Genomic DNA, 24,034 nt, shown 5'->3' on the forward strand with positions numbered 1-24,034 from the left:
CACCATGTACACAACTGAATTGTAGCCTGTATCAGGTTGTGTTTTTAAGTACTATTTATTTTTCTGATTATGAAAATAACACATATTTAGAGTAGGAAGTGTGGAAATGCAGGAACATATTAAAAACATTAAAATTCATAAACATTCAGGCCTCCAGTTTTTAGTATATCCGTGTAATTATGCAACTATTACCAAAATTTCAGAATATTAAAAATATGTTTTTAAAATTTTTTAGAGAGAGGAAGGAAGAGAGGGAAACATCAATCCATTGCCTCCTGCACACACCCAACCCCGTATTGAACCCATAACTTTGGTATGTGCCTTAACTGGGAATTGAACCTGGGACCTTTTTGGTATACAGGACGATGCTCCAACCAATTGAGCCACACTGGCCAGGGCAATTTTAGAACATTTTGTCATCCCAAATTTCACTCTTTTTTATTGCTTTGTATGGATATGCCATGTTTTATTTACCCATTCTTCAGTTGGTGAGCATTTGCCCTTTGTAGATATTAATAATGCTGCTGTGAACATTTGTGTACAAGTTTTGTGTGGACATATGTTTTTATTTCTCTAGGAGTGGATTTGCTGGGTCCATGTTTAACCTTTTGCAGAACTGATTTTTTTATCCTGATTTTCTTACTTAATATTAATCTTGTGCATTTTCACAAATTGCTCATTGTACTCTGAGCACTTGGCTTTCCATGTTTGCAAAGTTCCAAATCTTAGAAACCAATCCCCTCTTATTTGGCATTTAAGTTATTTCCAATTTTCATTATTATAAATAGCATTACTTCTGTAGAGCAGATTAGTCAGACCACCGGATCAAAGGACACAGGCAGTTTTAAGGCTCTCAGTGCCTATTGATAAATTGCCTTCCCAAAACGTTGTGACAGTCTGCATCATGGCAAGTTGAGTTTGGGAATGCCAGTTGCACACCACCTTCTATTTTAATTGTCTCCCATGGTAAGTCCCCAGAGCAGAGCCTTGTTTGGGCAACTTTGGTCCCATGCCCAGCTCAGTGCGAGGCACATAGTACAACTTCGCGTTACAGGAATGAGAGAACAAAGGAAGGCCCCCGTTCGTGCAGTGGTTGGGGATGGAAAGGAGGATACAGATGTCTTGAGTCATCGTGAAGATCGGCTCCATGAGACTTACCACCTGGTTGACATGGTGACTCAATGCAGACTCAAGTGGTAAGAACACATTGTGAGGCTGCGCTCCACAGTCATTTAGGGGCAGACGCTGGTAGGGACGGTCTCCAGACTGCCAGTAACTCTTTTTTGTACTCCACTCTGCCAGCATCAGTCTTTATGCAAAGCCCTGGAAGAATTGCCTTCACTGAGCTAGCGAGGTCATCAAACTCTCTGTGCACCTGGATACCCTGAGGAGAAACCAAGGATCACTTTCTGAGAACTTGACTTTTTTACTCACACACATGAGGTCTTGAAGAAGCTCCTTAGGACAGCTTCTTCCCTATGGATGACAGTGCTATCACTCCCCAAACTTAAAATCAAGAAGAGAAGGGGCTCCAGGAAGGCTTCTAGGGACCTGCTCTGCTTGTTGAGCTGGGGGCTGATTATTAGATATATGCTGTTTGTGAAAATTCACTGAGCTCTGCCCTTAATCTGTGTGCACTTTTCAGCATAAATGCTGCTTGTAGATAAAAAAATGAAAAACAGGGGCTGGGGAAAAGAGAACTGTCTTTTCTGTAGGGGCCTTTTTCAGAGGGTCTGTCATCTCATTCTGTTTTCACAGTGATCCTGGTTGATAGATATTAGCCCCATTGAACATAAAGATGAGACTGAGTTCTGGGGCAGGTTTTACAAGAACTGTAAGGATTCAGAAGTATTTCCCTTAAAGCTGAGGATAAAATCTGAGTCAGATTAGACTAATGGTAACAGTTAAGGAACAGGGAAATAGAACATTGCACCTAGATTAGTGTTGGTCTCTAATTCAGGATCCAAGATCCCATATAGTGGGCTCAGGACTTGGTTCCAGGCCTGTCTGATGGCAAATCCTGTCCTATTTTTATTATATAAAAGCTTCTGAAGGGCGGGGGGATAAAATGGATACATATGTAATACCCTTTGTAATACTTTAAGCAATAAAAAAAAATATATTAAAAAAAAAAAGCTTCTGAAAATAAACATGCATTGCTTTAAATAAACATGTACTTTGGCAGGGCAATTTTATATATCATCCCATTTTTTTAGAGTGATAGAATCCAGTGCTGACGGGAATTATCAGAGTAGAGGGAACATGGTCATGGCAAGCTCTTTTCTGGCTTTGGAGCCGAAGAGACCAGGCATTTAGGGGCAGAAGGAAAGAATAAGGATGTTCAAACCAGTTGTCCCAAGCCTGAAGGACTGAAACTGCAAAAACATATCTCTGGAAAGACTTTGACTCAAGTCTGGACTTAAATAAATCAGGGTGGAATAAGCAGTGATTTGTGACAACTTTTAATAATTCATATTTGGGGAGTCTCTCCTTAATGTTAATTGCCTTAGAAAAGAGTGACATTTCTTTTTATATTAAAAAAGGCAAAATTGAATGAAAACGGGTCCCGTGAAGAGCCCAGGCAGGGGTCGGAGGGGAGGCCACAGCAGTACCTGCAGTCAGGCCTGGGAGTGGAGCCAGAGTGGCATTATGACCTACTTTCAGGCCTGGTGTGGGACTCAGACTCAGCCACACCATGCATCCGGGCAGGGCCTCTATTTCTCTAGGCTCCACTTTCTTCCTCTATACCTCAGGGCTGTGGGGAGGCTCAGAGGTGAGGTTTGTGAAAAGTTCTTACAGAGAAATCCAGCAGTTCCAGGGCAGACACTGGATTATCCCGGACAGACTTGAGGACACCCAGGCAGCCTTCACTTCGCATGGGATTCCTGGACATCTGAGAAATACACACACACAAAACTGAGAAAAGCTGACCCTAGGGAGGCCGGGAGAGCACCCCAAAAGGGAAGATTGGGGGTTCCATGTCTCTGATGATGTGCCTCAGGATAGCCCCACTGTCTCAACTCACAAGGTGTCTCCATCAGACAGAACGCACTGGGTGAGGCTTCAGGGCCAGGGAAGAGAGGAAATAGACACTGAGTGCCTGGCTCTGCCACATGCCAAGATGCAGACACACAAGACACACTCCTGTTCTTAAAGAGCTCACCCACTGGGGGAGGAGAGGAAAAAGAAACATCATAGCCCTGACTGGTTTGGCTCAGTGGATAGAGCGTCGGCCTGCGGACTCAAGGGTCCCAGGGTCCATTCCGGTCAAGGGTATGTACCTTGGTTGTGGGCACATACCAAGTAGGGAGTACGCAGGAGGCAGCTGATCGATGTTTCTCATCGATGTTTCTAACTCTCTATCCCTCTCCCTTCCTTTCTAAAAAAATCAATATAATATATTTTTTTAAAAAGAAACATCATAAAAATGCAGTGTGATAAGTGCAATGAGAGTGAGTGTGAGCCAACTCTACCTGGGAGGTAAAGGTTGGGTGGGTGATCAAATAGCTGAGCTGAGCTTTACAGATGAGGTGGGTGGAGCTGGGCATTTCAGCAAGAAGAGCAACAGGGGCAAAGAGAAATAAGAAAATGCACAGTCTGTCTGGAGAGTTCTAAGGAGCTTGGTGAGATAAGTACATTTCAAGGCAGGAGGGAGAGGCAGGTTGGCAGAGCCCATATCCTGGCTGCAAATGACACAATACTAAGCTCGACTTTATCCACCAGGGAACCTCTGATGGTTTAAAGCAGGGAGGGACAGAGGCATATTTCTGGTTTAGAAAGATCACCTGGTAGCAGATGGGAAGAAAGGGCTAGAGATGAGAAACCAGCAGGTCAACAAAACTCCAGGAGGGAAAGTGAGAAGGAGGAGCAGGTAGCCTGAGAGCTCCTCAGGGGAAAGGAAGATGTGGGAAAGAGGGAGGGACAGGCTTCTGCCTGGATGAGAAGGAGCCCTCCCCCTCTACACACACCAGGAGGCAGCCTTTAGAGGGAGATAATGCATTCAGGTTGGACTCTGAGAACCCCATGTGCCTATGAGACATCGGGGGGGGGGGAGGGGGGGGACCATCCAGCAGGTGGAAATTTGGATCCAGAGCTTAAGAGAGAGAGGTCTGGGTTCTAGAGCAGGATGGGGTAGGGGGTGGGAGAGAAGTGAGCCTCCGGCTGGGCTGCGGATGGGAGTGCTGCAGGGGGCTCCTGTGCCAGTTGAGGGAGTTGAGGGTCAGGCAGAGCTGGACGCCCCGCCCCCCGGAGCTGGTGGTACTATCCTCTGAGCACATGCTGTTGGCACAGTGGTTCTCATGGAGCTGCTCTATCCTCATTGCACCCTGGCTTCTCTGTCTTCTCCTCAGCTGCTCCGTCCCCACTGGCAATCCTGGAGGAAGGAAACCTCTGCTGTGCACACAGGGCCTCAGGTAAGTCTGAGTAGTGGCAACAGTGCACCTGGGCTGATCCTGGGTTCTAGCAAGGCCAGAGGAAGAGCAGGGGAGAAGATGAAGGGGAAGCCAGGGTGCCTCAATCAGCAGCAGCAGAGCAGCACTCTGGTGGGCTGAGAAGGAGAAAGGACAGGTGGGAGATGTGGTGATGCCACCGGGAGGGAAGATGGAGCAGGGAGGAGTCTGAAGAAGCGCATGCACCAGGCTAGAGATGGGTGAGTGAGTGGCAAGGGGAAGACGTGGTAAAAGGAATGCAGGAGGCCCCTCCCCCATCGGGGCTCTGGAACCTGTGTTCCCTGCTGCCACTGGGGTGGGCTCATGTGACAGGGGAAGCATCTGTGTGGACAGACGCAGGCAGGTCTGCTGGGGCCTCCCCATCAGCCTAGCACTCACAACAAGAATCCTCAGTGTCTGGTTGACCCGGAGGCCCAGGCCCAGGCTCCGGGCTCCCATCACAGAGATGCGGTTGTTGCTGCAACAGAAAAACATGTGTATTGTGCTATCTTCCGTGCAGCTGCACAGAGCCAGGCTGTCCCAGGATCCGGCTGGCCCCTCTGGTGCATCCCCTAGGTAGGGCTTCAACCCCAGCCTCCACTCATGCTCCGGGGACCCTGGGCAGGGCAGGGTGTGAAAGCTGGATAGTGATCCTCCTTCATTGGAGGCTCCCAGCATTCAGATACATATCTGGAGAGGTTCTCCCCACCCCCACCAGCTGTTGCTCCTTGACCCTCAGAGCTCAGCAGGTGTTCTCAGAGCTGGCCCCCAGTACCTATCACCATCACGGCGGCTGTTTCTGAAAACCACCCAGCTCCCTCTCCATGTCCTCTCCTCCTCCTCTTGCTGGACCTCAGCATGGCACTTTGTCTCTGGAGCCAGTCCCATTTCTTTCTGACTTCTCAGACCCCAGCTCTGGCCTCAAATGTCAGCATCTCTCATGGACTCCTCTGGCCTTGGCTCCTTACACGGGGAGGAAGGGAGGGAAGGACTACAGCAGACAGGCCCTGCTCAGTCTGCAGCTCCTGGGAGGGGCTCAGCCCTGGCAGCCCCAGCATGACCTGTCAGGCTTCTGTCCCTCTCTTTCCCTCTGGACTTGTGGCCCCTCCTCTGGTTACCTACTGGGGGCTGAGAGTCTGCCTGGGCAGAGAGGAGCAGCACACACTGCAGGCCACCCCCCACCCCCCAGCAGCACGTGCTGAGGAGAGCATGCATGTGGACCCACTTATCAGAGTCAGCTCCTCTTCTGAAAGGAAGGAAAACTCACACAGAGCACCCAGCCCACACCAGGCTCTGCTGAAGAGACTTTACATACATTTGCAATTCCCAGCCCCTGCCTGTGTGGTAGGAATTATGAGCCCAGTGTATAAGTGATGACCTTGAATGAGAGGACGGAGCTAGGTGCTCCTGGATTGTGGCTCAAGCCCATCATAGACTGTGATCAGTTTGGGAACTGAAGTGGTGAACAGCAGCAAGATCACGGAGCCCCTGGTCCCTAGGGTGGCTATGGGCCCCAAGACTGTGACATGGGGGCACCCCGTGCTCCTCACCTCATGTTGAGTTCCTCCAACACATTGTTGGTCTGAAGTGCCTCACCCACTGCAGAGGCTCCAGGGTCTCCAAAGCCATTGTATGAGATGTCCAGGACTCTCAGGAAGATGTTTGCCTGGGATACAAAAGAGCAAAGCCATGGGACCACAAGCGACAGTGGAGAAAGCCAGAGCCACAGCCTTCAGCCCAGGACACCCGGGGTGCAGAGCACAGACTGAGAGCAGGACAGAGGTTCCAGGGAAGTCTCGGGGCTTGGATGATGGTGACCAGTAGAGCAGAATGACCGGAAGCACAGCATAGAGGGTGGGTGTGGGCGTGAATGCAGACCCCAGAGACGCAGTGAGCAGGCCCCACGCCTGCTTGGGGACCTCTTGAGGGCAGGTACCCCAAGGCACAGAGCAGCTCGGGGGCCTAGAGTTGGGTGAAACCTGCCCAGGGGGCCGTGATGGGGAGCAGGACAGGAGCTTGTGGGGATGCTATGAAGATAGACCTGTCACCTTGTGGGGAAGGACCCCAGCTCAGCCCCTGTTGGAGTGCAAGACAGCAGCTGCCATTCCCTGAAGAGGACCCCCAAAAGATAGCTGACACAGAGGGCATTACAGGCCTCTTGTGCCACCCTGGAAGAGACGGCAGCCACCCATTCCTGAGGCCTGTGGACCAAAACCATGGGAGCAGGTGGCTTGTTAGAATGTCTGCAGGGATCTCAGCGTGTCACTCAGAGAAGCACCTGTGCATGCCCCATAGGGAGCATGTGCCCCCCACAGGGAGAGTCTACGATGTCTGGGGAAGGTGTGTAGTAACCAGCTGCGGGTTCCTCAGTAAATGACGTGAGATGGCACAGTGTACTGAAGTCATAAAATGGGTCTGGAAAAATGAAAGACTCCCTAACAAAATATCCTTTAAGCTCTGCTTAAAAGGTCCAAGCCTCTTTTCTGAAGAGCGGAAATGATGGGGAGCTGCTCCCTGGGAGACCTGCCTTCAAGGGACAGGCTGGCTGTGGGGTGGGTGGGGGCCTCATACCCCCAGTCCTCTGGCAAAGGAGACAGCTCCTGGGCCTCGAAGATGATTCCAGCTTATGTTAAGCTCGGTGAGTCCTGTGTTTTCTGCCAAGGCTGGTCCAAGCGTCTCCCCTTCCGAAACACCAAGACAGACCTTCTTATTCACTCTGTACATTCCTTCAAAAAATGATGCTGATGCCCGCTGTGTGGCAGGGCCTCTGCTAGGCATGAGGATCACAGAGTTGAACCCAACATGGGCTTGCCCTGCCCCCAAGGATTTCATATTTAATGGGGGAGGGATAAGTACAAATGAATGGGAAGGGAACTATATTATAAACTACAAACAGGAGGCATAGGAACAGAATGGGGGCTAATCTATTTGTGGGGAGGTCAGGACAGTGAGGACAGAGGCGATAACTTTGAATGTCTGCACACATAGAGGAGAGCAGACAAGGAAAGACCAAATGTACACAGGGAGCATGGGGCACTGGTGGAAATGCACGCTGCCCTGGCACTGGGAAGGGTGAGGGGAAGCCAGTGAAATGAGGTAGGAGTGATGGGCAACTAAGAGATGCTAAGAGGCCTTGAATGCTAGGCCAAGAGTCTTGGGCACTGCCCTATCATTGGTGAGGAGGCAGGGAGGGCTTTAAGAAGTGACAAGGCTGACCCTGGCCAGTTTAGCTCAGTGGATAGAGATCTGGCCTGCAGACCGAAGGGTCCTGAGTTCAAATTTGGTCAAGGGCATGTACCTCAGTTGCAGGCTCCTACCTGGCCCGGGCCCTGTCAGGGTGTGTGCAGGAGGCAACCAATCAATGTGTTTCTCTCATATTGATGTTTCTCTCTGTCTTTCCCTCTCTTTTCCACTCTCTCTGAAAACCAATGGGAAAATATCCTCAGGTGAGGATTAAAACACACACACACAATAACAGCCTGGCGGGGGGCAGGGGGGTGACAAGGCTGGATTCCTTAGTGGGTGTAGGGAGTGGACTAGGGTTGGTGGGGGCAAATATGAGAGGGTGAGGGACTAGCTGAAAGCCTGATGCCATGGTCTAGGCTAGAGGTGACAAGACTGGCACAGTTGTAGCGGAGAGAAGGCGGTGGTGGTAGACAAAGGAAACGGTGGAGGGCGGTGTGTAGAGTGAGAAACCCTAAAAGATATTTCGTATGTTAAGTGGACAGAAGCCCTAGCCACCCGCCCACCCCGCTCTTCACTCTGTGGGCACTTGACCAGTCTGACCTCTTCTAGGTCTCAAAAGTGCCAGCACCAACTCTCCTCCTGGCTGTCCCCTGCATGGAACTGTTGAGCTCCCTCTTCACCTGGCTAACAGCTCCTCATCCTTCTAATTGAGCTCTTAGCATTCGAAAGCCTTTCCTGCCCACTGGGCTGGGCCACCTTGGGCCTCCTGTTGACAGCTTTCATCCTTCCAGGCTCTCTGCCTAGTGTGTCTCCCCCATCAGCTTGGGAGTCCCACAGGGATCTTAATTTGACCCCTCTCCATGGTCCCCACAGGTCTAGTAAGGCTGGGTTGAAGAAATGCACAGATGAAAAAAGATGAACTGAGCAGAGCGTTCAGCCACAACACTGGCCAGCAGACCCTGTAGCACCTTGGAGAACAACTGAGAGACGGCAAAGACTCCCTGTACTATGTGTGCCGGGATTCCAGATCCCACCCAGGACTGGGTTTGACTCCTGCAGGTATGCGGGTTCTCAGATATGGTACTTTCCTCTTCTTCAGACACTTCCAGGGCTGGGAGGAGAGGGCGGTGGTCCCTCATGTTGTAGGGAAGCCCCTACTTTGTTGAACAGCTGGGGGGTGAGAAGTTTCTTCTACACCCATGTATGAATTGACTTCTTGTAGTTCCAATGCGACCATTACCATGGGTCATGTGGGGAGACTGAGGCCCAAGCTCCTTCACCCTTCAAGGGAGTCAGATCCTTTCTCAGGGGAACAAATGACCCCACTATGTCTGTCCTCTTCCAAGCTGGGGACCCAGCTCCATATTTGTGTAGCCTTTGCAGCGCCTTAGCTTCCAGCCCCCTCCATCCTGGCCACCTTTCTGGTGCTTGCCCTCTGACCGTGCAGGCCCAGAGGGATGCCTATATTTAGTTTGTTGAAAGTTTGTCACTGGTGTCTCACAATAATTTTCTTAGAAGGCAAACTGACATTCTGGCCGTTAAATTCTAGGGCTGTTTCTCACAGGCCAAGGCTGTGCCACCCCACTGACTCTAAGCAGCTTGAGACAGAGCAGTGATTCCCAAACTTTCTGGACCAGACAAATCTGGTCTTCCAGTAAAGACACAGATGCATCCCTTCCCCCCAAGTCTGGTTCAGCAGGTGCCCAGGGATCTGTATTCCTAACCCAGGGTCCCAGGGGATTCTTATAATTTACTAGGGGCCTGGTGCACGAAATTCGTGCACTGGGTGTGTGTGTGGGGGAGTGTCCCTCAGCCCAGCCTGCCCCCTCTCACATACTGGGAGCCCTCAGGCGTTGACCCCCATCACCCTCCAATCGCAGGATCGGCCCCTTGCCCAGGCCTGACGCCTCCGCCAGAGGTGTCAGGCTTGGACAGGGGACCCCCATCTCCCCCTGATCACTGGCTCTGGCCCCCGCCCAGGCCTGAGGCCTCTGGCCCAGGAATCATGCCTGGGCAGGGGACCCCCATCTCCCTCTGATCGCTTGCTCCACCCCCCGCCCAAGCCTGACGCCTCTGACCCAGGCTTCAGGCCTGGGCAAGGGGACCATCATATTCCCCCAATCCCCGGCTCCGCCCCCCGCCCAGGCCTGATGCCTCGGCCAGAGGAGTTGACCCTCATCACCCTCCGATCACCAATCACCGGATCGGCCCCTTGACCAGGCCTGAGGCCTCCGGCAGAGGTGTCTGGCTCAGGCAGCGGGGACCCACAGCTGCAGCGGCCCCGCGATCGTGGGCTTCGCTTTAGGCCCAGGCAAGGGACCCCTAGCTCCCGGGACTGCCAGCTTCGACCGTGCCCAGCTCCCATTGCTGGCTCCACCCCTACTTCCTGCTGTCACTGGCCAGGGCGGCAAAGGCGCCTGATTCTCCAATCATGGCTGGGGGGCAGGGCAAAGGCGGCCCCAGGGCCGCCTTTGCCCTGCCCCCCAGCTCTTAGCTCCCCCCTGGGTTTCCGATCACTGTCAGTGGCAGGGGGCTTCTTCCTGCTTTCCCTTTCACCTCCCTGCATTGTGCCTACATATGCAAATTAACCGCCATCTTGTTGTCAGTTAACTGCCAATCTTAGTTGTCAGTTAACTGCCAATCATAGTTGGCAGTTAATTTGCATATAGCCCTGATTAGCCAATGAAAAGGGTATCATCGTACGCCAATTACCATTTTTCTCTTTTATTAGATAAGAAGATTGGAGTGGTTGGGGGCAGGCAGGTCAAACGCCATGTTCTTGGCAAAGCAGACAGCCCATGCAATGGCCCTGGAGCATGAGAGAAAGTAGGAAGGCCAAGGAATCTCACTGATGCCTTCCACAGCACTTAGAATAAAATCTTCATGCCTTTTGCCATGTTTTGTAGCCCTTCAGCCCCCTGTTGCCTCTCTATCCCACGGCCTGGCCACTCTCCCCTGGCTCCCTGATGTCTGCCAGTCTGGGTAATAGGCCTGCATGTTTATTGTCCCTCTGCGTGAAATGCTTTCCCTCTGACCTTTCCATGGCTGATTCCTCCCACCCTGCTCATTTCGATTTAAATGTCATCTCTGCACAGAGGCCACCTCGGCCACCCCTCTAATGGGTGGTTCCCATTTTTCTCTAGAATCATGCCCTGTTTGTTTCTTTTGTAGCGCCAATAATTATGGAGAGTTATCTTGTTAATATGTGTTCCTTGAGGCCAGGGCCTTTGTTTTGTTCATGGCTAGATTCTTATTGGCCCAATCAGCTCCCAACACGTGTTGCAGCAAGCAGTGAGATATTCGTGGAGCAGATTAAGAGTCCTGTGTGGAAGGAGCGGGAGAGGGGCAGGTCTCTGTGGGACCTGGGGAGCAGGAGCCAGAGCATGGATGCTCAGATGGGTCCTGCCAACCTCCACCCACCTCTGCCCCAGGAAGATGAGCTCAAGTGTCTCATGGTGGCCTTGGCCAGGTATTACCTGCTTGGTCATTTAGCTGGTTATAGCTCAGGTCCAGGGACTTCAGGCCCGTGTGGGCCAGCAGGAGTTCAGCAAGGTACTGGGCTGCCTGCTCCTCCAGGCTGTTCCCTGCCAGCTGTACTTTCTGTATGGCAGGGTTTGCCATGAGGGCAGTGCAGACGGCCTGGGCTCCCACCGCTCCCAGCTGGTTCTCCGACAGGTCCACATCTGGGGATTGGCACCACTCCTGTCACCACTGAGCTTCTTGCCCAGGGTCACCCTTCTTATTAATGGCAGAGGCAACATTTGGATCCAGTTCCACCAAACACCCACCCAACCCTCCCTCCTCTCACCCTGCCTAGCCCCTACCTGTGTGTCAAAGGACTGTCCCACCTGCACTCAGGCACCGGGAGGCCACCATATGAAGAGTGTGCTGGCCAGGGGAGGAGGTGAGTGGGTGGCGTGGGGTTGGTCAGGAAAGGAGTGGCATCAGCTTTGGGTGAAACACAGAAGGTCTAACTCCACCCTTGTGATGAGGTCCCCTCCCCAGCAACACTAGCAGGTCCCAGGTGAGAAACTCTGGGGGCAGGTACACCCCTCAGAAAAGGGAGGACTCAAGCCTGCCCACCTACCACAGATGCTGCTGCTTTTGCTCAGGGCGTGCGCCAGGGCCTTTGCGCCGGCCCCACGGAGCCCGTTGTCCCGAAGGTCCAGCCGCTTGACATAGGGATTGGAGGACAGTGCAGGAGCCAGAGCCCGGGCCCCCTAGGACAGAGAGGGGCCTGAAAGGCCTGATCCTTCCCCGGGCTGAAGGCCCCAGACATAGATAGCTGCTACCTTTGCTCATGTTTCCAGGGCTCAGCCCACTTGGTGCCTTCCAGCTGGAAGGCCCTCCCTTTTCCACGTGCCCAGGGGAACCCTGCTTCCTGTTCTAGGCTCCACCTAGATCCCACCTCCTGGAGCCTTTCCTGATTCCCCCCTCCAGCAGGTTAGGTGCCCACTGCAGGCTCCCCAGCCCTGATTGAATTCTTTCAAAGCCCTGATCCCACCTGTCACCCACCTGGGTGGGACATGCCTGGGACAGGCTCAGGAAGGAGCTACACCCATGGCTGCTGCCTCCCAGCTCCTGTCCCTACAAGCCTGGCCCCAAGGTCCCTGCAGGGGTACCTGGGGCCCCAGGCCACGGTGCCGCAGATTCAGGTCTGGGGCTCTCCCTTGGCGCAGAAAGCAGGAAACGGGCACAGCACCATGGGCCCGGCAAGACCTCAGGTAGAGGGTGTCCTTGACCAGTTCTCTGAGCCCATGGGTGCCTAGAAGGAGACAGCGAGAAGAATGTGGATCCCTCTTCAGGCACAGCCAGCCACCTTCCAAGGGTTCCCCCGTCCTCTGTCACCGCCCAGCATTTCACTCTGTAGCGTGTTCTAACAGTGGAGCTTCTGATGCCCCAGGAGCATTGTAGGGAAGGCACAGGGAGTTGCCGCCACCGCCACCGGCTATGCTGTAGATGTCCCCCGGAGGGCTGAGCTCCTGCCTACTTGATCCCAGCCTGTCCCTCCCACTCCTGCCGAAGAAGCCCCAAAGGTGAGACCAGCCTAGCAGGCCCTGCCCAGAGGCACCTTCTGTCTCCAGGTTAGAGTCCGAATCTGTGTCTGAATCCTCAGCCTCTGGGACTCCTGCAGGACGCCCAGCTGCCGTAGCCGCCGCTGCCACCTCTTTCTCCTGTTCTTCACTCTCCCCAGACTTCTCGCAGGGACCCCTCATGGTTACATCCATTTTGCATTTGCGGCACCGCTGTCAGGACTACACACACCACATCATTAGCCAGGGAATTTGGGCGGACCCTCCGACTTCACCAACCAATTGCATGTGGTGTGCAGCGAACAGGCTTCCGTTGCAGCAAATAGAGACCGACGCAGTCACCCAGGCAACCTGGTGTTGTTGGTTGCTGCAGAAACCGCCTCTAGTCTGCTCTGAACTTGAGTCCGCTCTTAGCTAGGCGGACAAGACCTGAGTGCAAGGGGGGTGGGGGTGGGGGGCGCTTTGCGGTGCTTCTTCTCCCTGCCATCTCACGCGGTTCCAGCATCCCCCCCCCCCCCCCCCCCCCCCCCCCGTCCCACGGCTGGGGGAAGTTCCTGACTCCGGGCTTTTAGTTCCTGCGCTTGGGGGATGTGGGCACTTTGTGAGGAGGGCATTACTCAGGAAGGCTTGGGGAACCTTGCAGAGCCTGGCCACCCTCCTCTCTGGAGCCAGGCATGCTCTCTGTGGGTCCCAGTTCTTTCATGCTCTAGCGTCGTATATGCAGCTTCCTCCACCAGGAACGTTCCTCCCCAACTGTGTTGAACTTCAGAATCTTCAAGTGTGGGTTCAGAGGTCACTTCTTTCTGAAGCTTTCCTTGGCCCTTCCTCTGGACCCCTGCAACCCCCAGTACCTCTCACGGTACCTATACCACCTATCAATCATCCCCTCATCACCCAAGGAAGTGAGGCCAGAGGGCAGGGGACAGGGGCTGCTCCTCTGTGTGCCCAGGGTCTGGCAGAGGGAGTCTGGAGAGGCTCAGGGCAGCTGGGGGTTGGGCCTGAACCCATGATTGGGAGGTGAGAGGGGAGGCTGAGTCCTGCCCCGAGTGGATCCTGTCCCTTTAATAGCTGCTGGCCAGGTCCTTCTTGGGCTCCTGCTTTATCTCCTGCTCAGCTGTGACTGCAGCTGCTCTGCTGACTCATGTGCCCCAGCAGCCAGCGGGAGCTGGGAGCATGGGCTCCCCAGGGCTCTTGGCGGACTGGGGGCTCCTGGATTACAAGACCGAGAAGTATGTGATGACCAGGAACTGGCGGGTGGGCGTCCTGCAGAGGCTGCTGCAGCTCGGGGCTGTGGTCTACGTGGTAGGGTAAGAGAGCGGCTCCTGGCCACGTTGGCTGAAGGACCATGACTGTCCTGCTGGGCTGAGGGTTGAGGGTTTGATTCTTCAGGGGCCGGGCTGGTGGTAGTGGAGGCCGGGGCAGGTTGGGACAGGGTGGTGGGTCGGCAGAGGAAGGATTTCTGTCTGTATAGGGGCCAGTGGGTGCAAGAATAAGCGTGTGCCCACCTGCCTCTTTTCCTTGTCCCTAGCCCCATGTTGGGCTCTGGGCACAGAGTAGGATGGGCTCCACCACTTGCCCACGAGGCCCTGGGCAGGGCAGGATGTAGCCCCTGACACTGTGAGAGCTAGAATACCAAGGCCCCCAATAGAACACTAAGATTCCCCTGACTCACCAGTTCTGGCCCGGTCAGGGGAATCTTTAAGGAGGAAGCTGGGTCTAGCTGGGGCAGGGGGAGGGTTTTGGCTGGTGAGAGAGTTGGTAGGGGGCATCTCCAAGCCCATGAGTGCCTAATAGGAGACCCATGAGTGGGCACTGGGTCTCCGATGCATGGCCTGTGCTTCTGGCCTGTGCAGGGTGTTGCGGGGTGGGGGTGGGGAGGCGCGATGGGATGAGCATGGAGAGGAAGTAGGGGACTTGAGTGGTGTTCTGGGAGCCTACAGGGTGTGAGGGAGGAGGCTGAGAAAGTAGGGCCCACCTCGGCCACTGCTCACAGTGTGCCAGGGACAGACCTTACTGCCTATTGCTCCTCCCCAGGTGGGCCCTCCTCGTCAAGAAAGGCTACCAGGAACAGGACCTGGACCCCCAGATTTCCGTTATCACCAAACTCAAAGGCGTTTCTGTGGCCCAGATCAAGGAGCTGGGGAGTCGGCTGTGGGATGTGGCTGACTTCGTGAAGCCGGCGCAGGTGGGTGCCTCAGTGCTGTCGCCAGGTGCTGACACCTGAGACCACCGTCGCAGCACACATGTGCAAGAGAGGCATGTGGTGCCCGACGGGGTGATGACAGCTGGCGCTGTCACAGGGCTGGGCTCGGGAAGGGCCTTACAGGGGAGAGGCACCTGGACAGGGCTATGGGGATGTGTAAGAGGTTTCCAGATGACTGAGAGGAGGGCTCAGGAAGCCAGGCCAGGGGCAGTACATTTACAAAGGCTGCATCTGGAAGAGTGGAATGTCTGGGAACTTGACATTGAGCTTGAGCTTGAGGGTGGGGTGGGAAGGGCATGGGGGGCCAGGCCCTGGAACTTCCTGTATGCCTGCCTCCCTGACCTGGGGGGCTGCCGTCAGGCCCTCCTCCGCTGCCCCTCCTACACTGCATTCTGGCCGCTTCTCCTACCCAGATTGTCCACAGTCCGCTTCCACCTCTGTCCTGCTGATGCCCAAATTGTATCCCCAGTGACACCTGCCCCAAGCACAGTTCCCTCCTGGGTGCACACCCACCACGTCCAAAGAAAAATCATCGCCCTCTCCCCGGTGGCCTCTTTTCACCCACCAGTGCAAAAGCTGGACGCAGCTTGACCCCTTCCTGCCCCCACCCCAGCCTGTCCATCTCCGAACAGTTTTCACTGCTGCTCTGGATGAGGCTGTGGTCTTCGAGTGGGTCCCAGGTGCACCCACGCAGCAGCCAGGCTGAGCTTCCACATGTGACATCATCAGAGCCTGCCAGCCCTTGCCTCCCACCCTGGGGAGTCTCCCTGTCCATCATGGTAGCCACCAAGTACACCCAGGTCCTGACCGCTGTCATAGACCTCTGCCCAGCCCTTGCCTCCCCTTCCTGGGTGTACATTCCCCCAAATTCACAGAGCGCTTATGCTCAGCACACGGGTGCCAGCCACTCTTCCTGTCCTTGGCCACCATTTGCCCAGGCAGAGCTCACCAGCTGCTACCCTGGCCCTTGGCCATGCGTGCAATGAGGGGCCTGCCTTCTGACCAGCTGGGCATGTGCCCGGCCCAACTCTGTTCTAGATGTTTAGTGCCTGGAAACAAGAGCTCCTAGAAAATTCTGGTTAAGGGAATGAGCGTGAACATGAAAAATACACTTGTCTCTAAGAGGCAGACATGGGCTCAGAAATGGCCAGAAACCCAGCTAGCCTCCCATCTCTCCTTCAAGGTGCCTCCCTGGAGGCCTTGTCCTGGGCACAGGGCCCCTTCCCTCACACACCAGGCTGCCAGCTTCTGTCCCCTCCCATTGAGGGGGTCATGTCACAAACCCTGACATTTGCCTTCTAGGGGGAGAATGTGTTCTTCTTGGTGACCAACTTCCTTGTGACGCCAGAACAAGTTCAGGGCAGGTGCCCAGAGGTAAGGTTGCCCCGGAGACTTCCAGCGGTTCCCAGTTCCTCTTCCAGCCCTGGGTCCCCAGCCATGTCCTCCCTTCTCCTTCCCAGGGTGCCTGAGGGCTCAGTATGGACTACTGTATTCCAGGCACTGGGATAAAAATTTTCTGTGAATCATTTCATGTAGTTTTCAGAAGCACCCTGCCTGGTAGGAATTACTGCAATTCCTCCCAGCCTGTGGGTGACAGGACTCTGGACTTCTGGGAAGTATGCTTCCAGAACCTTCCACCGTCATTCTCTGTGGGATAGCCAGGCCCCTCCCCATCCTGATTCTGCCTCTGGGCACTTCCCTATTGTCAGTGGGACACCAGGAGCTGGGCACCATGCTTAGGTGGGCTCTAACAGCAAGAACCAAGCTGGGAGATCACCGCCCCTTCTCTGTGCCCAGCCTCTGGTGGTGTGTCCCCAGGCAGTTTTCATTGTTGTGGGCAAGCAGAGCATACTCTTGCTTATGAGTTCATGCCCTGACCAGAAATTGAATCTGCAATCCTTCTGTGCACATGATAATGCCCAACCAACTGAGCTACACCAGCCAGGGCTTATCTTAACCATTTTTAAGTGTACGGTTCCCCAGCTATAAATTTTGTTTGAACAATTGGGACCCAGGACATAACTCGGGGAACCTACCTCCATGGTGACAACTTCCTTCCTTTAATTGAGTCCAGTGTTGACTTGCTTGCTGGACTGTGTGCTCATCTGTCCCTTGATCCCTGGATGTCGGTCCCACCACAGTTGCCGAGGATACCACGTGTCCCTGGCTGGCCCTGCTCTCAAAGAAGGGGAGTCACGTGCACAGAGGATGTGCTTATGCTTGCGAAGCACACACGATGTCCTTCCCTCTCTGACTCTCAGAAGACATCTATTTAATGTTCAGTTTATCGCCTCTTCTGATTTTTGCTGCGGCCATGGTTCTGTGTTTTCTGGAATCCGTGTGATTCCTCTTTGCCCATGTCCTGGCGTTTGGCCCTTCCTAAGAAACTGCCAGGGCAGATCATTCAGGGCAGAAAACCCTGCTTCCTGAGACGAGCCAGAGTTCCTGCCAGCTCTTCTCAGGAGTCCCGGCCGTCTGGTCCCTCTGAGCATATGTACTGTGCTCCCTCAGCAAACACCTGCCAAGCCTCCCCCTTGGCCAGGCCCTGTGCTGGTCTTGAAAAGCTCTGCCCCCTGTACTTCAAGAAACTCCTGCACAGACAGCCCCGCCAAAGTGGCTGTCCTGTGATGGGGACAGATGCTGCAGCTGGGGGACCAGGGGAGGCGCTTCTGCCTGAGGCCTCAGGACTGGAGGCTCAGGTGGGACCGTAAAGATGTCTGGGCAGAGGGCTGTGTGGGCAAGGACCTGAGCTGTGTGAGGTGAGGCAGCTCCAGGGTCATTTGCTGCTGAGTGGGTCTGGGGCCTAGACTTGGACTGGGGTGGGAAGGGGTGGCCCGAGATCTCAGGGGCCCTGTGAACTAAGGAGGTGAATTCAATCACAGGAGCGGCAGGCAGCCAGGGAGGGCTTGGCGAGGGGCGCTCCATTTCTACATGGCATGGACCACTCCAGTCGCTGGGTGAAGGTGGATGAGGTCAGAGCAAGACCCGGTGGTGGTCACCATGGGATCCAATTGGAGGACATGGTGGCCCAGCCAGGGTGGAGGAGAGGGGCAGACTCAGGACACAGTTAGGGACAACGGGGCAGAACAAGTGGCCCTACACTGTCCTCTGCCCACTTAGCACAGTCCCACCCCCCAAAAGTCCCATCATCTCATTTGGCTTCTCAGAATCCCCAAGCCCTTCCTTGACACTGTGTTCTTCCTGCTGCCCCTGAGCTGGGTGCCCTGGACAGTGGTGTCCATCATCTGCCCCAGCAGAACGTGTCTCTGCAAGTGCCTGATGCTCAAGGGTACCTTCCTCTCCAGGGTCTGGGACCCCAAGAAAGCTCACTTCTTTCCCCTCCTGGCTGATCCCAACTCTGTGATGGTGTGCCTGCATTAATGCCCCTGTTTTACTGAAGAACAGGCAGGGAAGGGTCTAGCCTGTGAGGTCCTACTTCCCTACCCAGGCCCCTTGGATTAGGGTCTGTCCTTTGTCTGCCACACCCAGTGACTCCAGCATGAACTTATCCTTCCCAGGGTCCCTCCACCTTCCCTGTTGTGTGATCTGAATTGGGATCAGAGGAGTTGGGCCTTGATAAACCACTTCTGTGCCCACCCGGGACAGAACTACCAAGAGGAAAGGAGTCTTGCCTTGCTTTGGAATACAGCACCTGCACCCCTCCGGTTGGGGGCTGCTCACCCTCCCTGCTCTGACCACTTCCTTTTATTTGCACCCTCCAGCTTTTCCATGTGCCCCCAAACTCAGAGAACGCTGGGGGACTAAGGCGGGTGGGACAGGTCCCTGTGGACTGCAGGGCTGGATTACCCACTGGGCCCTTGATAACTCTGCTCTCACTCACCTCAGCACCCCTCCATCCCGCTGGCTAGCTGCTGGGCCCACGAAGACTGTCCGGAAGGGGAGACAGGGACACACAGCCATGGTAACCATGGGCCCAGTCTTCCAGTGCCTCTACTGGGAATGGGGCTGGGGGGGGGGGGCAGGCTGTGCCCCTGGGTGGCTCCTGGGTACAGGCCTGGTGGTGCCTCTGTGTGTCTTCGTTTTGTCAATAGCCCCTTGTCCACCCATCCCCCACCTCAGGTCTAGAGTCTGTCTTGTGTTTTCAAGGCATAAAAACAGGCCAGTGTGTGGTGTTCAATGAGACCCACAGGACCTGTGAGATCCAGGGTTGGTGCCCAGTGGAGAGCGACACTGTGCCCACGTAAGTCCCCCCCCCCCAAATCCCAAGGCAGGGTGCCAGGACCGGCAGGGCCTGCCCCTCACCTCCACCACCCCACAGGGAGCCCCTACTGGTCCAGGCCGAGAACTTTACACTGTTCATCAAAAACACCGTCACTTTCAGCAAGTTCAACTTCTCCAAGTAAGTACGGGTGAGTCCTGAGGGGCCCAGATTCTCCTTATCACCATCCTGGCCTAACCTTCCCTCCCCCACCCTCTCAGATCCAACGCCTTGGAGACCTGGGACCACACCTATTTCAAGCGCTGCCGATATGACCCCCGCTCCAGCCCCCGCTGTCCGGTGTTCCGCATTGGGGACCTCGTGGCCGCAGCTGGAGGGGTCTTTGAGGACCTGGCCTTGCTGGTGGGTCTGTGGTGGGCAGGGTTCTGGGAGGACCCAGGGAGAGGGTCCCAGCCCATGTGACAGTGGAACATTGATGTGCTGTGTGCAGGGCGGTGCTATAAGCATCCATGTCCTCTGGGATTGCAACCTGGACACTGGGGGCTCTGACTGCCAACCCCACTACTCCTTCCAGCTGCAGCAGAGGAGCTACAATTTCAGGTGCCACTGCCCCCACCCCCAGTGCCCACATGCTGCTCCTCAGCCAGGTGCACCTTCACCTGTCCTTCTGTGGAGGTCAGGACAGACCCCACCCCTGCCCAGCCCTCTGGATGCTCCGCTCTGTGTAAGAGGGCGGTCCCAGGAGCAGGAGGGGGTATTCTCAGCTCCAGGTCCCCCAGAACAGGCCCTGTCCAGCTGCCCTCCTGAGCTCTTCCCCTTCACCCCATCTGTCCCCACACCTGGGTTATAACTGGGACCCCTCACCTCCAGCCCCTCCTCCACCCCACCCTGCCTCAGCATCTCCCCTCCACAGCACAGGGGGGAGGGGCTTCCTTTTTTACTTTTTCCTTAAGGTTTTATTTAAAAATTTTCTTAAATCTATAGAAAAAGTTCAAAGATTAATATCATGAACACGTATATACTCTTCATCTGAGTTCACCAGAGGTTTTTATTTGTTTGTTGTTTTACCATTTGCCACATTTGTTTCTCCCTTCCTCTCTAGAATGAGCCAGATACACTAGTAATTAGATTTCAGATGCAACCTTTGAAAAGTAAGTGGCAGACATCTAGATACTCACTCACCCCTCTCTACACTGTTCTGAGAATGAGGACATTCCCTATGGGACATTCCATGTTGTGACACTCAAAAACTTTAACATTGGCAGGCTCTGGCCAGTGTGCTCAATGGTTAGAGCGTTGCCCGCGCGCCCCCCCCCCCCCCCACACACACACACACTGAAGGGTTGTGGGTCTGATTCCCAGTCAAGGGCACATACCTGGCTTCACTGACCTCCCCAGCCCTTTGCAACTCTATGGGGCTGGCTCCCTGCCCACACCCTCCTCCCCTCATCTCTGTGCTCTCACTGGCTCTATTGTCTCTGCCTAGAACTCCTTCCTGAACCCCAAAACCCAGCCTGAAAGTCTCACCTGCAGGAAGCCTTCCCCGCTTCCTAAGGGAGAGTGGGTTCCACCCTCTGGATGCTTACAACCCTGACCTGACCCCACTCATCCCCCCCCCCACCATCCCCCACTGCCAGTGTCTGTTTAGAGACTCTTCTGTCTCGTCCCTGTGCCCTCAGAGGGCAGGGAGCTTCTGAGAGGCAGGTTCTGGTTTGCTTTTCCCCTGTGTCCTCAGCAGCGACACAGAGCTGAGACCCAGGATTGGAGTCAATGGATGAGCAAGATGGAGGCTTGGGAGGGCCAGTCATCTGGGAGTGGGCAGAGCAGGCCACCAGACTTTCTCTTGCCCGCAGGACAGCCACTCACTGGTGGGAAGCCTCAGGCGTGGAGGCCCGGAGCCTGCTGAAACTCTATGGGATTCGCTTCGACGTCATTGTTACTGGGCAGGTAGGAGCGGCCAGGGGGATGGGCAGAGCGGGGGTGGAAGGAGGCGACCATCATGATCTGAGATTCAGCCCATGTTTCTCTCAGGCAGGGAAGTTTGGGCTCATCCCCACGACCATCACTTTGGGCACCGGAGTAGCTTGGCTGGGCGTGGTGAGTATGGCCAATGTGGGCTCCCCCTGGCTGCAGACTGCGCGTGCCCAGACCTGCCTGCATGCACACTGAGCCCCCTTTGCCTGCTGTTGAGTCTGGGAGTGAGGGTTGGGGAGGGTGGCAGGAGGGCAGGCTGGGGCCGGGACACGGGTCTACCCTGACTCTCGCAGATCACCTTCTTCTGTGACCTGCTGCTGCTGTACGTGGATGGAGAAGCCCATTTCTACTGGACAACCAAGTATGAGGAGGTGAGCGGTGGGCCCGCTCCGCCACCAGGTGCTGCTGCACTTGGAGGCTGTTGGCCAGAGCCCTGACCTAATGTCTTCATCTGCAGGCAAAGGCCCCAAAGGTGACCGCCAGCCCTGAGCAAACAGAGCCGGCTTCTTCACCCCCGACCCAGGCTGCCCACGTGGCTTAGAAGCGGCCCAGCTTCTGCCCCAATGGCTACTGCTTCTGAGAGCCAGACGCTGATGCCAAGGTGGCCCTGCCTGGGCTCTGGACCCCACTCGCTGGCCCATTCTTGAAGCCTGTAACTATTTCCTGTGGCTGCAAAGGGTGGGTCCCACTTGGGGGACCTCATGGATGAAGCCCCTGCAGAACCAGGGTGGGGCATGTGGGGAGAATTCTACTGTCAACTCCCAGGCAGACTGTCCTTCCCCTGACTCCAGCTTTGGAGCAGTGCTGCCTGGGGAGTGACAGAAGCCAGTCTTGCATAGAGATCTGCAGTGGAACAGGAGCCGTGGAGAAGGGGAGGGCCCTGGGCACCGCATGGCAAGGCACTGGTCCAGTGGGGCTCTTGCTCTGTCTGTGTCTAGAGAACTTTCTCCCAGGCTCTGTCCCCAGTGCTCCCAGCAGTGACCCGCTCACCAGCTGCCAGCACTGACCCTCTCACAGGCTGTAGCCAACTCCAGCCCTGCCTGGCATCTAGCCCTCCTCCCCTTGCCAGCACCCCCATCCCAGGTAGAGCCCCCACCCTCTCAGCGGTGCTGCACTGGGCGCTGCAGTGGCCCTGGGCAATCTCTCCTGTGCAATGGAACCACCCTCATACATTGGCGAGTGAGCGCATAGCTTTGGGGAATGTTCTGTGAATTGGAAAAACCCATGCTGGCTGTTCTGAGCCTGTAGCTATAGTCAGTGTTCGGAAAGGAGGCAAGCTGACTCCTGGGGACAACCCGCTAGGGCACCTCAGATGCCAGTGGCAGCCCCTCTTAGCCTAGGAGTACCCGTTAGGCCTGGAGGACCCTGGGAACCACAACAGCAGCCTCCCATTCATGGATAATCAGTGAGAGGTACCTACTCCATGTCCTGAGCAGCTACTCCATGCCAGTCCGTGTCCCATCCCATGGCTTTCCCAACCTCCCCTCAGGCTTATTTATGCCTGGGGCTGAGGCCTCTTTGTCCTTCTGCTCTTCCCACTTAATTGAAAGTGAAAAAGTTGGTGTGACAATGTGTTAACCTGTTCACAGCAAAATGATGACAATCCATCCAAACAAAGCAAAACCAAAACATGTCCTCTTCCCCCAGAACTTTATACATGTCCTCAGGTTTATATGTGGTTTGTGGAATAGAATTTAGGGGCACCTGCAGCCTGTCTGGCTCCATGGGATGCTGATAGGATGATAGGATAGTGGACTCCCAGACAAGATGGTGCCACCTAGAACACCGTGCCTTGGCCAGCCCCTTGGTCCCTTCTGATATTTGCCTGATGTTGTCTTGAGGAACTTCTTAAATGGAGAATCCCACTTTCTGCAGGAATGACAATTCCCTTAACCTGCTCCCATGTGGCCTAAACATAAAATGTTCCTTGTTCTGAAAAGCCTTCACAAAAATCTAGAAAAAATGCATTTCAAGCCAAGAGACTTGGGCAGTTTTGTGACAAGAGCTCCCCTAAAGCCTAACCAATGATCACCTGAGAGCTAGTGTGCAGTGTTTTGGAGCACTGACTTTTTATCTAGCAGGAGAAGGGTTCTCACTCACAGGCAGCTACAGTGGATATACGAGGCGAGGCCGAGCATGGATGGCACAGTGAAATGTAAACTTCCAGGGATATGGAGGGGCCAGTGCTGGGACCCCACTGAACAAGGCAGTTACACAGAGCAAACCCATGAAGATGTGATGACGCTAAAGCACATTGGAGAGGAAGAACTAAACTATCTCTATTCACAGATAACATGATCTTATGTATAGAAAATACTAAGGAATTCATACCAAAAATATTGAAACCAACAAGTTAAGCAAAGGTGCAGGCTACAAGATAAATAGACAAAAATCAGAGGATCTAATGTATAACATAATGACTATAACACTGGGTTGTATAGTTTAAATTTGCTAAAGAGTGGAACTTAAATGTTCTCATGAAAAAATTTAAGTAGATAAATGTGTGGATATTAATTAGCTAGAAGGGAAGAATCCTTTCAAAATGTGTACATATATCAAATCATGAGGTACACTTTAAATATCTTACAGGTTTGCCAGTTATACCTCAATAAAGCTGAAAAAATACAAAAATTGATTGTATTTCTGTACACTAGCAAAGAACTATGGAGAATGAAATTAAAATGATTCTGTTTACATAGCATCAAAAAGAATAATTTATAAAGATACTTAGAATAATATGTCAATGATATCTCAAAGCTGAGAAAAAGAGAATAAATTTAACAAAACAAATGCAAGATTTGTACTCTGAGAACTACTTAACTTCGTTGAAAAAAAAATTAAAAAGACCTAAATAAGTGGAAATGTTGGCGACAAAAAGGCACCAGGTGTTAGACTGGTGGCCTCAGATCGGACCTTGGTTCAGCAACATCAGAACTTGAGTTCTGGCTAAGAGAGAATTCAAGAGTCAAGACTCAAAACTATAAGATAAAGTTTACTTAGAAAGTCACAGAGGTAGACGTGAGCGTCGAAG

The 24,034-nt window shown here is 54.1% G+C and overlaps 2 protein-coding genes across 2 annotated transcripts; one reads left to right on the forward strand and one right to left on the reverse strand.

Moving 5' to 3' along the window:
• Positions 1–746: 746 nt before the first annotated feature.
• Positions 747–12,841, reverse strand: LRRC74B (leucine rich repeat containing 74B). Its single transcript, XM_059676593.1, has 9 exons — positions 12,685–12,841; positions 12,236–12,378; positions 11,701–11,833; positions 11,090–11,296; positions 6,999–7,108; positions 5,978–6,093; positions 4,827–4,905; positions 2,798–2,893; positions 747–1,384 (listed from the first exon to the last, which is right to left on the reverse strand). Exons 1-9 carry the CDS (start codon positions 12,839–12,841, stop codon positions 1,229–1,231), a joined length of 1,197 nt encoding a protein of 398 aa, XP_059532576.1. The 3' UTR covers positions 747–1,228.
• Positions 12,842–13,765: 924 nt separating this feature from the next.
• Positions 13,766–23,990, forward strand: P2RX6 (purinergic receptor P2X 6). Its single transcript, XM_059677070.1, has 12 exons — positions 13,766–13,953; positions 14,681–14,831; positions 16,152–16,223; positions 18,696–18,771; positions 18,957–19,050; positions 19,129–19,209; positions 19,290–19,431; positions 19,520–19,629; positions 20,883–20,976; positions 21,061–21,126; positions 21,297–21,374; positions 21,461–23,990. The coding sequence occupies exons 1-12, from the start codon at positions 13,820–13,822 to the stop codon at positions 21,542–21,544; spliced, it is 1,182 nt and encodes a 393-aa protein (XP_059533053.1). The 5' UTR covers positions 13,766–13,819; the 3' UTR covers positions 21,545–23,990.
• The last annotated feature ends 44 nt before the right edge of the window (positions 23,991–24,034 follow it).

Source organism: Myotis daubentonii, chromosome 19 (genome assembly GCF_963259705.1).
Source record: "Myotis daubentonii chromosome 19, mMyoDau2.1, whole genome shotgun sequence".
Lineage (NCBI taxonomy): Eukaryota > Metazoa > Chordata > Mammalia > Chiroptera > Vespertilionidae > Myotis > Myotis daubentonii.